Source organism: Myxine glutinosa, chromosome 12, assembly GCF_964187855.1.
Source record: "Myxine glutinosa chromosome 12, kmMyxGlut1.1, whole genome shotgun sequence".
NCBI classification, from domain to species: domain Eukaryota; kingdom Metazoa; phylum Chordata; class Myxini; order Myxiniformes; family Myxinidae; genus Myxine; species Myxine glutinosa.
In genome coordinates this window covers 69,413,415-69,429,405 of record NC_136272.1, presented here as the reverse complement: position 1 = coordinate 69,429,405, position 15,991 = coordinate 69,413,415, and the positions used below count along the sequence as shown (strand labels likewise).

The following is a 15,991-nucleotide window of genomic DNA, read 5'->3' as shown; positions in this document are numbered from 1 at the left end:
GCGTATTTGAAGTCTGGTGTGTGGGATCCCAATTTAGGACTTTGATTTAGTATCGCGCTTTGCTGTCCCTACCTTTCATTACAATAAATCCTTGTATTATTTTCCATTCCCCACAAATCTTGTGTCCGGTTGAGTTCGTTCGCCTTCCACAGTTACGCGCTCCCGCTTCTTCCTCTTCACTTCTTCCTCCCCGCGTTTCAGAGCAAAATCCGCGTTTGGTCGTCGCCTCCATTAAAGCCGTTCTGATCTTCCGCAGTCCCTGGTGTTAACCAAAGGGTCCGCACGACAATATATTCGGATATGCACGTGCACAAACTGTAACATGAACGGTAACTGTAAGCTGCGCTTCACTTCCGCTGAATTTGGGGATGGTGAGTGAGCTTTGGCGTGGCTCTTCTTTTTGTATGCATCTTCTACACATATCACACATCTTCTACACATGTCATTATACATACTTGTCTGATATACATGCCTGTTGTTTCGATAGACTAAGAAGAAGACCTTTGGTGGTCGAAAGCTTGTCGAGAGTTAAAGATCGACCGTCCTGAAGCTACGTCCGCGTCTTATTTAATCTCCCGATTATTTATTTAATACAAATGAGACGCCCTGCTTGTACTGTGGAGTTTCTACTATTTCTCAGTTATATATATATATGCGTTGGCTCAATAGCGCAGTGGGCTGTTGACGCGTTATCAACGGAGGTCCGTGGTTCGAGCCCCGCATTGAGTCAGAATTTTTTCACACTTAGCCCCTCGCAGGAATTTGATTCCTGTTTATAAAATTGTATTTTAATTAATCTTCATTTCTACTTACTCACACATACATACGCATGCATATACTTACGCTAACATTCGGGGTCTGCCTAGCAGGCTCGTAAGACATCGGCCATGATAAAGCTCGCAGTGTTAAGTGTGGAAAAGTTCTGAGGAGATTGCGGCTGGCTCAATAGCGCAGTGGGCTGTTGACGCGTTATCAACGGAGGTCCGTGGTTCGAGCCCCGCATTGAGTCAGAATTTTTTCACACTAAGCCCCTCGCAGGAATTTGATTCCTGTTTATAAAATTGTATTTGAATTAATCTTCATTTCTACTTATTCACACATGCATACGCATGCATATACTTACGCTAACATTCGGGGTCTGCCTAGCAGGCACGTAAGACATCGGCCATGATAAAGCTCGCAGTGTTAAGTGTGGAAAAGTTCTGAGGAGATTGCGGCTGGCTCAATAGCGCAGTGGGCTGTTGACGCGTTATCAACTGAGGTCCGTGGTTCGAGCCCCGCATTGAGTCAGAATTTTTTCACACTTAGCCCCTCACAGGAATTTGATTCCTGTTTATAAAATTGTATTTGAATTAATCTTCAATGCATTTCTACTTATTCACACATACATACACATGCATATACTTACGCTAACATTCGGGGTCTGCCTAGCAGGCACGTCAGACATCGGCCATGATAAAGCTCGCAGTGTTATAATAATAATAATAATTCATTTATTTTGTATAGCGCTTTTCATGAAGCCCAAAGGCGCTTTGACAGAGTGCAAAACATAATGCATAACAAAACATGAAAACAACAATTGCAAAAAGACAAGAATCAATAGGGAAATATTTAAAGCAAAAGGAGGGAGAAGGAGAAGTGATAGTCAGGGGTTAAATGCTGTGGGTTGAATGTTGAATGCAGTGCTGAACAGGTGGGTCTTGAGTGATGTTTTGAATGTGGTGAGTGAGGAGGAGTCTCTGATGGTGTGAGGTAGTGAGTTCCAGAGGGTGGGAGCAGCGATGGAGAAGGCCCTGTCCCCCCAGGATCTGAATTTGGTCCGGATGGGGGGGGGGGGGGGGTCAGGAGGTTGGTACCAGCAGAGCGGAGGTTGCGGGTGGGAGTGTGTCTGGAGAGGAGGTCAGCCAGGTAGGATGGGGCCAGGTTATGGAGGGCTTTGTAGGTCAAGAGGAGGATTTTGTACTGGATTCTCTGGGAGATGGGGAGCCAGTGAAGCTTGTAAAGGACGGGGGTGATGTGGTCACGGGTCCGGGAATGGGTGAGTAGACGGGCAGCGGAGTTCTGAATGTATTGGAGTTTATTGGTGATTGTTGAGGGTGAACCATAGAGGAGGCTATTGCAGTAGTCCAGACGGGAGGTGATGAAGGCGTGGATGAGGGTTTCTGCAGCCGTGGAGGAGAGGGATGAGCGGAGACGGGCGATGTTTTTCAGGTGAAAGAAGGCTGTCTTTGTGATCTGTTTAGTGTATTTGTCGAAGGAGAGGGTTTGGTCAAAGATGACGCCAAGATTCCGGATGAGAGGGGAGGTGGATACTGGGATACTGTCGATGTTGAGGGCAAAGTTATGGGTGGATTTTGTTAGCGTTTTTGGGCCAATGATGATTATTTCAGATTTATCACAGTTAAGTTTGAGGAAGTTGATTTGAAGCCAGGATTTTATTTCAGAGATGCAGTTTGTCAGGATAGAGTGGGTGTCGGTGGAGACGGACGTGGTGGAGATGAAAAGCTGGATGTCATCGGCGAAGCAGTGGAATTGGAGACCATGACGGCGGATTAAGTGACCGAGGGGGGACAGGTAAAGGATGAAGAGGAGGGGGCCAAGAACTGAACCTTGGGGGACACCTTGGGGGAGGGGAGCAGTGGGGGATTTGCAGTTATTGATGGAGATGAACTGGCGTCTGTCAGAGAGGTATGATTTAATCCAAGAGAAGGCAGTGCCAGTAACGTTAAAGGTGGATTCAAGTCGGGTGAGGAGGATGGTGTGATCGATGGTGTCAAAGGCGGCGCTGAGGTCAAGGAGGACGAGAATGTTGAGGTTGCCAGCGTCAGAGGAGAGGAGAAGGTTGTTGGTGATTTTGAGGAGAGCAGTTTCAGTACTGTGGTTGGAGCGGAAGCCGGATTGGAATGTTTCATACAGGTTATTGGCAGAGAGGTGATGTTTGAGTTGAGTGGCTACAGCGCGTTCCAAAACTTTCGACAGAAAGGGTAGGTTGGAGATGGGTCTGAAGTTGTTTAGGGTGTCAGGGTTTAGACCAGGTTTTTTTAGAATGGGGGTAACAGCAGTAATTTTGAGGGATGGTGGGACGATGCCTGTAGACAGGGAGGAGTTTATTGTTGCAATGATAAGTGGAGAGAGAGCAGGGAGGGAGGCCTTGACAAAGCTGGAGGGGATGGGGTGAAGAGTGCAGGTGGCAGTTTTCATTCCTATGAGGAGTTCAGAGAGGTCAGTAGGGGAGACCGGGGAGAATTGAGACAGGGGAAGGCAGGATAAGGGGGGGGCAGGTGGTTGGAGGGGGAGCGGGTGCGGCGGTGGTCAAGCTGTTGTAGATTAAGTGTGGAAAGGTTCTGAGGAGATTGCGGCTGGCTCAATAGCGCAGTGGGCTGTTGACGCGCTATCAACGGAGGTCCGTGGTTCGAGCCCCGCATTGAGTCAGAATTTTTTCACACTTAGCCCCTCGCAGGAATTTGATTCCTGTTTATAAAATTATATATATATATATATATATATATATATATATATATATATATATATATATATATATATATATATATATATATATATATATATATATATATATATCTTCCGTTGAACTTGGGGACGACTAAGAAGAAGACCTTTGTTGGTCGAAAGCTTGTCAAATTAAAGATCCACGTCCTGAAGCTACATCCGCGTCTGATTTAACCTCCCGATTATTTATTTAATGCAAATGAGACGCCCTGCTCGTACTGTGGAGTTTCTACTATTTCTACTACTATTTACTTCTACTACTATACTATTTCTACTTCTACTACTACTATACTTCTACTTCTACTACTACGATTTACCTCTACTACTACTATTTTACTACTACTATAATATTATTTCTACTACTATTTCTACTATTAAAGCGCCTTTGGGCTTCTGGAAAAGCGCTATACAAAATAAATGAATTATTATTATTTCTCACAGATATATATATATATATATATATATATATATATATATATATATATATATATATATATATATATATATATATATATATATATATATATATACATACATACATACATACACGTACGTACATGTCTAAAGATTTGTAGCTCAGGATTCATATTGTAAATAGCACACTGAGTAAAAATAACTAAAAATTCTTTATTAATAGCCTGATGTGAAGCCTGCTGTTGGCTTAGCAGTTAGGGTGCAGGCTTGGGATCTTGGGATCCTGAGTTCAAATCCCGGTCAATCGCTGAATTAACGCCAGGGGGGTTGACTCAGCCTGTCATCCTTCCGAGGTCGGCAAATTGAGTACCAGCTTGCTGGGATGAATGATCCCGATGTGTACCCCAATTTAGAATAGGTACACCGTATCCCTACACATTGTAAGAGGTGACTACGGGTTGGCATCAGGAAGGGCATCCGGCCATAAAAACATTGCCTCAAACAAGGAGTCATGATTGTCATGGGGCCCGCAAGGCTAACCCCCGCTCTAGCGGGGAAAAATGGCCTTAAAACGATCATCCATTCATTAATTCATTCATTCAATAGCCTGACGTTTCAAGAACAAACTAGTTCTCTTTCTCAGAGGCGTTGAGTGTGGTGATAACCGTTAGGTTCCGTTGGGGACGGTTCACGTGATGGATTGGTCCAAGTCCTTGCCAATCACAGGGCTTCCCTGCATTCAAATGACTCTGCGGTTGATGGAGTTTTCATCAGAGTATTAGTCCCTGGTGTTGGGCTAGCGGCTAGGGTGCCAGCTTAGGATCCTAGGATCCTGGGTTCGAATCCCGGTCGATCGCTGAATTAACGCCAGGGGGGTTGACTCAGCCTGTCATCCTTCCGAGGTCGGCTAATTGAGTACCAGTTCACTGGTAATTCCCTGCTTGTCATAAAAGGTGACAAAAAGGGTTGGCGGCAGGAAGGGCATCCGGCCGTAAAACATTGCTTCAAAAAGGGGACCGAAAAACAACAACAACCACGGTCCCCGAAAAAGGCCAACCCCGGCTTGCGGGGAAAAACTGGCCTCTAAAGGTGGGTTTTTTTTTTTGGTTTTTTTTATCAGGCCTCGATAATCTCGCAGTTTACTCTCAAAGATCGTGTGCCAAGGATCGTGGTCTGATTCCATGAGAATGTGTGTTGGTGTGTGTGTGTGTATGTATGTCGCAACCAATGATGACCTGTCTTGTCGTCTTACAGCACGTTGGTGTTCAGTTAGCCTTGTGATTAAGCTTTTGGACGTTTGGCCCACATAATTGGCTTCACAATCTTCACATTGTATCGTTATGAATTTGGGTAGAGGAATATCTAGAGCCAGATAGATCTGTATAGGTAGGTATCCGACTGTCGCGATAGGGAATCTACCTGTAATAAGTTCTATGTTTAGTCCGTTTTGTCGGGATAAGCTGTATTGGTGACCCCGCTATGAGGGAGCAGGGCGTGCTAAATAGTGCAGGGATTATGGATAAGATTCCTTTGTTCGTCGTCCCCTCTGTCATCCAACCTGTGTCCCTCATGGCAACGCACTCATATAAACACTTAGATAGGTCCTTAGTGCGCAACAGTAATTAAATTCCCTTCCCTTACAAAGACTGTGGAAGACAAACAGGCAACGGCCGCGTACAACACCGGCGTGAGCATCAGACACCGGGCAGGCTGGGAACCACGCCCAGGAGGACTGTGATTGGTTGGCGCGGAAGGCGCGAACCTTGAGCGAATCGGCGCGGAAGGCGCGAGGAGGTTCGGCAGATGGTGGGAAGCTACGAGGCTCTGGTTGGTGGCGTGCCAAAACTGACGTCAGATGCCAAGTTACAAAAGGACTCGCTGGCGGGATTCTGGACGCTTCGCTCTGGGGGATTGAGTCGTGCTGACGGTTCGCGCTTGGTATTGCGTCGTGCTGAGACTTGGCGCTTGGTATTGAGTTGTGCTGGCCCTTCGCTTGTCGTTGTTCGTCCTTGGCTCTTGGCTCTTCGTCTTGAGAGGTCCTGGAGGTTGTGGGTTCGCCATCTTCTCAGTGCTTTTGGTGCTGTGAGCGAATGGACCTCGTGGGCGGTCGACGAGGAGCCTGGAGTGGGGCGTTGGCTCGGGGCCGAGCAGAGCGTGGGCGAAGCGGACGGAAAGCTTCCTCCCGCCGGAGCTTGGAGCCGCTTTGGATGGTGGACAAGACTGCAGACAGATAAGCTCGCACCCACGAACCATTACACGATGGACAGTTATTTTTGCAATTCATTTTCCTTTGTCTCGTCTCTGAGGTGAGGTGTGCGGGATCCCGATTTAGCACATTTTAATACCGGCACATATTTTCCTGTCCTGATATCTCTTGTAAAATAAACCCTTGTATTATTTTCCCTTTCCATTCAAAATCTTGTGTTCGTTGAATGAATTCCCCTGCAGGATCGGAGCTGCGGTTGGATCGCTATAGGTAAGCGCTTCCGCCTCTTCCTCTTCACTTCTTCTTCCCGCGGTTTATAGCCGAATCCGAGTTGGTCGTCGCCTCAATTAAAGCCGTTCGGTCATTCGCGAGCCCTGGTATTAACCGGAGGGTATTCGCACGACAGTATGTTGTAGATGACATTCTTTTGGTCAAATTTGTTCACCTGGTCTTTTGGCTTTGACAGCTGTCTTTGACAGCTTTTGGCTAAAGATGTTTGTGGTTTGTGGGTGATGTTTACGTTGTATTCACGTAGAATGCGGCTTGTGGTTTCGGAAATGTGTTGTATGGAGAAGGTACGTTGTGCCACCAGAAGGTACGTTGTGTTGTACGGAAGTGCCACCGTGTGTGGAGATGTGGTTGGATTGTTGTTGTTGTCGTTGGATTTCCGGCGCCAAGATTTGATGAACGGATTTGGGTGGTGGTTTTCCAGCAGTAGAGTGACGTGCAGCATTTCTATCCGGCGTTGCTCATGGTCACTGTTGTGTGTTTTTGCACGATCTACTAATCTGCGAACACAACTTCTTTTGTGGCAGGTGGAATGACTACTACGGTAATCCAATACTTTGTCTGTGTTAGTTGGTTTACGGTACACCTGCGTGTGTAGCTTGCCGTTTCCGTCCCTGGAAAGATGTACATCCAGGAATGGTAGAGACCCAGCCTCTTCTACTTCACATGTGATTTGTATTGCTGGCCATATTGAATTTATCTTTATGTGGAAACGATCAACATCCGTGATTTATGATCACGAATGTGTCATCAATGTACCGCAGTCACAACCTCGGAGAAGGATCAGCATGTTGTGTTAGATCTTCAAAGCGTTGCATCACCAATTCGGTGATGAGCCCGGAGATGGGTGAGCCCATCGGGGTTCCTTCATGTTGATGATATATGGTGCTGTCGAATACAAAGTACGTTGATTTGAGGCAGAGCTGGAAGAGTGTCGTGAGATGACCAGAGCTGAGGCGGCTGTTGCTCGCTACTACTTGGTCGTTGTTGATTTATTGTTCTAAGGTCTGCATTGCTAATTCGACGGGTACGGATGTAAATAATGAAACCATGTCGAATGAAATCATTATTTCATCACTCTCGATGCGGACATTTCTGATTCGGTTGATAAAATCTTTGGCGTTCTTTACATTGTGTGCTGAATGTGTTGTTAAGTGTTTGAGCAGTACACGTTTTTGCTTCATGCGCATAACCCAGGTTTTTTTTTCAGGAGAGATTGAAGCAGTGGTCTGTTGCCTGTAAACCACCAAAATAAAGGGATGTGCCAGAATAACATGCTGCACGAAAGTCTCCTGCTTCTTTGAAGCAGATAAAACATTCAGAAGATGATAAAACATGACCCTTCTGTGATTTATCTATTTTGGGGAGCAGTTGCAGAAACATTTGCCTCAGGTTTTTGGGGTTTATAAAAGGAGCTCACATCACAGTAGATTTGTTTATTATTAATTAACAGTGTATGAGAAACTACGAAAAGCTTCTGGTGCAGATAAACATTCCAATGGATGCAAACAATGACTCACAACTCAGCTAAATACCATCAATGGTTGAGATTAAGACCCGCGATAACTAAATAAGTACACAGAGAAGTTGCCCACGAATGGTCGAAGACACGTTAGCTAAACCCGAAATATTTTGGGGTGTATTGTCTGCTGAACTTGAAAATTCCTGGAGAAAGGAGGATGGAGGACAGGTTGGCAAAGATGTCTGAAAGATAGGTGGATGGTACAACGAAGCGAGAAGCCGAATTTTTTTTTTATACCAGAAGTGGAAGAATAATGAGAATGTGTGAGAAATAAAAAGAGCTCACGAAGGTTGGGAAAGAGGAATTTCAAGCTTTTGGAGATCAAAGCTGGAGGAGGTGTAACCCATCCACAAACCACCCCCCCCCCCCCCCCCCCCCACTCTCAGGAACCCACTATGCCCCTCATGAACCCTCATCTCACCTGAATGATATAATAAATGTTCTTACATCAAAGCAAGATTAATAGCTCAATGTTTAGGTCACAGTTCCTGTTTTCTACTCCAGCTGGTTATAATTGGGTGGGGGAAGAGGTGAGGGTGAGGTGGTGGTGAGGGGGTTGGGGCAGGGAGGAAACAGATTGCATAATTTTCAGGAAGGTGAAGCCTGATGTTGGCTTAACAGTTAAGGTGGTTATCTTAAGACCTTAGGGTCTTGAGTTTGAGCCCCTGTCGTGCCATTGAAATAACACCAGGTAGGTCGACTCAGCCAGTCATACTTCTGAGGTCAGCAAAAAGAATGCTACCCTAACTGGGGTAATAAGCCATTCAAGTATCCTTGGTCGGAGTAGCGACCCGTCCAGGATTTTACTCACGACATGAAAGGAATGGTTATTATTATTGGGAATGTGTGCAGTTAGACATATACAAGGTAGTATGATTGAGACACTATAATACTGTATGATATATTAAACGCCCACTAAAATATGGGGGGAAAGGTCGGCCTCCAATATGTTTGCAGCATGCTTGTTAGTTTTCTACATTACATTTTGATCCTCGATAGATCCAACGACTCCAAATTAGCCTGTATTTGTTGAGTGTCTGGAGTACAATACTCACCAATGTACGCCTGTTTCTTCTGCATGGCTGTTACAGGGCAGTCCTTGTGTGCAAGCAGTAGCTGCTTGAGATGGGCAACCTCTCTCCGTAACAAAGTCACTTCACTCTGTGGCACAATCGCATCACGTGGCAATACTTTGTTAATGGACGGGCCAACGTTCAGTAAGAAAGTAGCACAAAGAAGGGGGAAAACAACAAGGGATCCAAACAAACAAACTTTGGAAAGGAATCTTTATCACAAAGCATGTTGAGGCTAAAGGATAAGAACAACAATTGATAAGACCATCAAGTCGACTTTAGAGACACTTAAATAAACAAAGAAACACCAGACGGTACAAAAGATCATGAGTTATGTATGAAGAGGAAGAAAAGTAGGGAGGAAGTACTGGAGCTGCTACTTTGAAGTACTGGACCGAGGAAATTAAATTTCCAGAGAGGAAACACAGAGCGATACAGAATTTGAGTTGAGAGCAAAGTTTTGCTATCAAATTAAGCAAGCAAAGTGACTTTGAAAAGATGACAAGGTAGTAGTTGTTGGATGAACAAACCTGCCCTGGTATTGCCAGAAAGGGAGAGGAGTGAGGGGGAATGTTGATTGAGCAAAGGGGAGCAAGACTGGTAGAGAAAGATGAAAATTCAAAGACCGTCAACCAGTCTACAGTGAGGGAGCAGCAGGCCCTGTGCAACAGCCTCTTGATTCGTGACGCCAAAGATTTTCAGATTTTATCCTCCACGGCTTCTAGGAACGTGGTGAGATGAACCATCCCACAGGCAAGAACAGCATTCTGTGATGTATTAAAAAATATGCTTTCGAGGCCATGAACTCTGCAAAACCGATGAAGGACTTTGCCTGGTGCAATGGCCAGTCCGCCTGGCTTCAGTAGCCATCTTGGAAATGTGTTTGGCCAAAGAAAGGTCAGGACTAATGGTGAGGCCCAATTGTTGGAGAGACTGAACCTCTTCTAGAGGTTGATTACACAAGTAGATATTTGGGCTTGCGGGATAGTTCTGACAGGGACATTGTGAAAATGTGGAACTTAGCCTTCGCTGGATTGAAAGCCTTGCTCCACGTATGCCACCAATTTTCAAGGTCAACTGTGATGTATGCAGCCACTGCCACTGTCATGGATACATATTTGACAACCGAATCATCTGGAAAAAGAGGCAAAGGTAGCTTTTCAAGAAAACAGGTTATTAATGAAAACCAAGAAGAGAAGTAGGCCAAGTATGCTGCACAGCAATCTCCATAAGTAGAACAAGTGTTGAGAACCAATCAAAAGCAACACACTATTTCCATGCAAGCAGGAAGTCGGTCAACCAGGCAGAGACACAAGCTGGACGAGCAGAGCTGGGTGTGACCCAATGTCAAAGGCACATGATGTACTGTACCCAGTGACAAACCTGGTCTGTATCTGATTCAAAGCTTTCATTCATTGTTGTGAAGAAAAGCAAAACATCCAGAATTTGGTGACTGAGGCTGAAACTAAATTAACAGGTGATTATTTCACTAAACTGGCAGACACACTGATGCAGACAGAGCCGCTAATGCGGGCAGAGATGCACACCGATACAGAAACTTCTCCCTCAGGTGGAAACTCAGTGTCCAAGTGACAGTGGGTAAGGGAGGACAAGAAGGTGACTGGGAGAGATGGGTTGGAGACTCTCTTTTATGAAGCAATTTTACCTTTACGAGTTCAGACATTCTGTCATGTGTGCAGAGTCTGCTGTGGAGCCATCACTAAAAAGAAAAAAGGAAACCATACATTTCACACTGACCTAATCAGCCACCACCAGGTCTTGGAAGAAGACAAGTTGGAAAGTTTTCAGCTTTGAGATGGGCCTCAGATTAAGTTTTGTCCTGCCTGTCGAAAGACAATTTTGTAGGCCTTGCAGGGCAAACTTAGGTTTCTCTCAGTCATAATTTTCTTCCGAGTCGAGAAGACAAGCTGCTTGGAAGCAACTCCCTCATCACAAGCCTCCATGTAGAGGCCGAGAAGATGAACAAGCTGCAAGTGACTTTGAATGAGCCCAGGTACGAGAGAGCAAGTATTAGCGTAAATCATTCCCAGGTTGAATCAATATCAGATATGGAGGAGGAGACAGACCAGTCAATGAGTGCAGGAACTGATTGAAGACCTTGTGAGTTAATATGGTTGAATTGACAGACTCTACAACATCTGAATTGCTACTTCTGCCAGTTTCATAGCCATAAGACATAAGTATAACCATAATAATGCTCATAAACACATCACAACAGGGGTGATAATCTCAATCATAACGAGAAAGCATCTGAAAATGCAAAGCCCGTCCGCGTCTGTTTGTATTCAGACGTCTTCTTCTGGATGCTCAAAATACAATTTTAACAAAAACAGTTTTTAAAAAATGCAGAATGAAAATTTATGATTTTATGGACCCTTGACCTTTGAGCTTTAGATGTAAAAAAATAATCAGTTTCTACCTTTTGATTGGTGAACCAATTCAGTGACCCAATATGCAAATTCTTAAAATATCAGGTCAATTGGATGAAAATTGACGATTTTAGGTGATGCTGACCTTTAACCTTTTGACAAAATTATTAATTTGCCTTCTCCATATTCTCATAATAAACCTTTGTTGAGAATCTGATGACAAAACTCAAAAGGCAAATTGAAATTTCAGGTCAATTGGATGAAAATTGATGATTTTAGGTGATGCTGACCTTTAACCTTTTGACAAAATTATTAATTTGCCTTCTCCATATTCTCATAATAAACCTTTGTTGAGAATCCGATGACAAAACTCAAAAGGCAAATTGAAATTTCAGATCAATTGAATGAAAATTGACGATTTTAGGTGATGCTGACCTTTAACCTTTTGACAAGATTATTAATTTGCCTTCTCCATATTCTCATAATAAACCTTTGTTGAGAATATGATGACAAAACTCAAAAGGTAAATTGAAATTTGAGGTCAATTGAATGAAAATTGACGATTTTATGTGAAGCTGACCTTTAACCTTTTGACAAGATTATTAATTTGCCTTCTCCATGTTCTCATAGTAAACCTTTAGCTGTGAAGCTGATTTTATGTGAAGCTGACCTTTAACCTTTTGACAAGATTATTAATTTGCCTTCTCCATGTTCTCATAATAAACCTTTGTTGAGAATATGACAAAACTCAAAAGGTAAATTGAAATTTCAGGTCAATTGAATGAAAACTGATGATTTTATGTGAAGCTGACCTTTAACCTTTTGACAAGATTATTAATTTGCCTTCTCCATATTCTCATAATAAACCTTTGTTGAGAATCTGATGACAAAACTCAAAAGGTAGATTGAAATTTCAGGTCAATTGGATGAAAATTGATGATTTTATGTGAAGCTGACCTTTAACCTTTTGACAAGATTATTAATTTGCCTTCTCCATGTTCTCATAATAAACCTTTGTTGAGAATCTGATGACAAAACTCAAAAGGTAAATTGAAATTTCAGGTCAATTGAATGAAAATTGACGATTTTATGTGAAGATGACCTTTAACCTTTTGACAAAATTATTAATTTGCCTTCTCCATGTTCTCATAATAAACCTTTGTTGAGAATTCGATGACAAAACTCAAAAGGCAAATTGAAATTTCAGGTCAATTGGATGAAAACTGATGATTTTAGGTGATGCTGACCTTTAACCTTTTGACAAGATTATTAATTTGCCTTCTCCATATTCTCATAATAAACCTTTGTTGAGAATATGATGACAAAACTCAAAAGGTAAATTGAAATTTCAGGTCAATTGGATGAAAATTGACGATTTTAGGTGATGCTGACCTTTAACCTTTTGACAAGATTATTAATTTGCCTTCTCCATGTTCTCATAATAAACCTTTGTTGAGAATCCGATGACAAAACTCAAAAGGCAAATTGAAATTTCAGGTCAATTGGATGAAAACTGATGATTTTAGGTGAAGCCGACCTTAAACCTTTTGACAAAATTATTAATTTGCCTTCTCCATATTCTCATAATAAACCGTTGTTGAGAATCTGATGACAAAACTCAAAAGGTAAATTGAAATTTCAGGTCAATTGAATGAAAACTGATGATTTTATGTGAAGCTGACCTTTAACCTTTTGACAAAATTATTAATTTGCCTTCTCCATGTTCTCATAATAAACCTTTGTTGAGAATCTGATGACAAAACTCAAAAGGTAAATTGAAATTTCAGGTCAATTGGATGAAAACTGATGATTTTATGTGATGTTGACCTTTGACCTTTTGACAAAATTCTTAATTTGCCTCTGCGCAGACGTAGGTGCATGAATGTGGGTGCATGTGTCTGCACGACCACGGGTGCGTGTGCACACACATCGGCATTTGCACACACACGCACCCACGTTCACAAACACACGCACCGATGTTATATGCACTGACAACAAAAAAACTACTCCATCAATTTAGTGCTGAAGAAAAACAAAGTTAGACCATGCAGATTTTGTTAAATATTTAACGACACTCCCATGGAATCTCATATCAAACATACATCCACTGCACACAATCGTGCCTGCAACTGCGTATTCGTCTCTGTTAGTTCTTCTGCTTTCTTCTCCAAAGAGAAAACCCAGGCCTTGCGCTTCAGACGACAACGAGTGGCCGCAGCTCGGTTACGCTCCAAGAACCGCCGCCGACGCTCTTCTGGGTCTTCAATAGCGCAGCGCCGCCGCCGAGTAAGCCCGGACCCTCCAAATCCATGAGCATGACCTGGCATTCTGACCTCCTGCAATGGAATGAAAATGCAGTCCATAATATTCATTCAGTAATCACAGAACTCCCTTTGCCACAAAAATGGACTCATGCTCTTCCAGAGATAAAGAAGGTTTGTCTAGTGAATTCAGAGATTGCAATGACCTTGCACAAACTTCGCATTCAACAAATCAACAGAATGGTGATCAAAATAGCATTCATAACTTCCCAAGGAAGCATGGAGTATGATAATACAGGTAACACCCTCACTCAAATGCAGGTAGGCAGAGGGACCCCCCAATTTACACACTACATGCAAATGTCCACTTGACTATCATGAATTGTTGGGAAATGGAATTTTTATGCCTCCGGCGACTTCGACCTCGTCGCCGGAGGCATTACGTTTTCAGGTTATCCGTCTGGTAGTCTGTCCGTCCGTCCGTCCAGCCGTCCATGATACGTTTTCGTTACCACGATAACTTCAGAACGGCTGAAGAGATCTTAGTCAAATTTGGTGCAGGTATGTATAATGAGGTAAAGATGAACGGATTAGATTTTGGGGTCACGAGGTCAAAGGCCAAAGGTCAGAGGTCATGTTAGGTAAAAATCCTTGGATACGCAAGATTGGAGGTCACGTCTCTTCAAAGCTTCCATGCACGCACGCTTTCGAAGTTAAGTAATTTTTCACAATTGTGTTTTTGTCGAAACTGTATCTTTCTCTATTTGTACCTATTATGTATGTACCTATTGGGGTGTCTTTAATAGGATTCTCGGTGTTGGTTTTTCATACCTGTGTACAGAATCGTCGGTTATTTCGTGTCGCATATTCTGAGGCCGAGTGTAGTAGGCTACCGTGTCTGACCTTGGCTTGAGGCTTTGTTTTTGTCTCAGCGGTTCTTCGATCGCGCTGCAATTACTTTCGGTCTCTGGTTTTCCGGGTCTTTTCACCCCATACTTCCTTGTTTTAAAATCTTCTCAAAAAAAAAACCAAGAAAAATATTTCCTTTTCTGTTCTTATCCGTTTGTTCGTTCTTATTTGTTCGTTCGTTCTTCGACCACGTTGTTCGTGATCACGTGATCACATTTAAAAAAAATGTTTCATCTGTCCCCTGAAGACTAAACTTCCCTGCTTGTCGTTAAAGGCGGCAAAAAGGGTTGGCGTCAGGAAGGGCATCCGGCCGTAAAACATTGCTTCAAAAAGGGGACCGAAAAACAACAACAACCACGGTCCCCGAAAAAGGCCAACCCCCGCTTTGCGGGGAAAAATGGCCTCTAAAGGTGGTTTTTTTTTTTTTTGTCCCCTGAAGAACTGTATTCTGTCGTATTCTATAACACCTTTTTCTTCTTCTTCTATAAAAGGACGCTTTCAACTTGCTCACCAAATCTATTCATTCCAAAAAAAAATTCCATCTCTTACAGTGCCTCTTTCATACATTCCCTAAACTCTCCAGAACTCCACCCATCCTACAGTGTCCTCAAACGTATTTTTGACTCAAATGTCTCAAGAAACTCATTTTGCAATAAATGTTCGTTTCCCATTAATCGTGCACTTTTCAAAATCCAATCTCACCCCTCCCCTCCAAATCTTCCCCATCACCCCTTCCCTCCAAAACTTCCCCATCACCCGTTCCCTCCAAATCTTCCCCATCACCCCTTCCCTCCAAATCTTCCCCATCACCCCTCCCCTTCAAAACTTCCCCATCACCCCTCCCCTCCAAATCTACCCCCTTGCCCCTCCCCTCCAAATCTTCCCCATCACCCATCTCTTTCGAATCTTCCCCCTTGCCCCTCCCCTCAATCTTCCCCATCACCCCTTCCCTCAAAAACTTCCCCATCACCCCTCCCCTCCAAAACTTCCCCATCACCCCTCCCCTCTAAATCTACCCCAATGCCCCTCCCCTCCAAATCATCCCCATCACCCATCTTTCAAATCTTCCCACTTGCCCCTCCCCTCCAAATCTTCCCCATCACCCATCCCTTTCAAATCTCCCCCCTTGCCCCTTCCCTCCTAAACTCCCCACACACCCCTCCCCTCCGAGACTCTCCCTCGCTCCTCCCCTCCTAGACTCCCCTCTCACCCCTCCTCCTCAAAGCGTCCTCCCCGCTTCTTCCCCCTTCCAACTTTCACCTTCATCTCCCTCAACCTTCTGCCTCACTCTTCCCCCTCCTCAAATAACACCTCACTGCGCCTCACCCAATCACCATCAAACCTTTTGTCCGCCCCATTCTTACCTTTCTCCAAGCTATTCTGAAATCTCTGACACACCTTCAACAGCTCTCCCTACCTCT

The 15,991-nt window shown here is 43.8% G+C and overlaps 1 protein-coding gene across 3 annotated transcripts in view; it reads right to left on the bottom strand.

Moving 5' to 3' along the window:
- Nucleotides 1-15,991, bottom strand: part of LOC137437184 (cyclic AMP-dependent transcription factor ATF-7-like) — a 172,494-nt gene that overhangs the window by 17,623 nt on the left and 138,880 nt on the right. For all 3 annotated transcript variants that reach the window (XM_078765995.1, XM_078765997.1, XM_078765996.1), the window contains 2 exons: nucleotides 13,524-13,736; nucleotides 8,993-9,098 (listed from right to left, as the gene is read on the bottom strand). In XM_078765995.1, coding sequence (XP_078622121.1) covers nucleotides 8,993-9,098; nucleotides 13,524-13,736 — 319 coding nt within the window. The remainder of the gene's footprint in view (nucleotides 1-8,992; nucleotides 9,099-13,523; nucleotides 13,737-15,991) is intronic.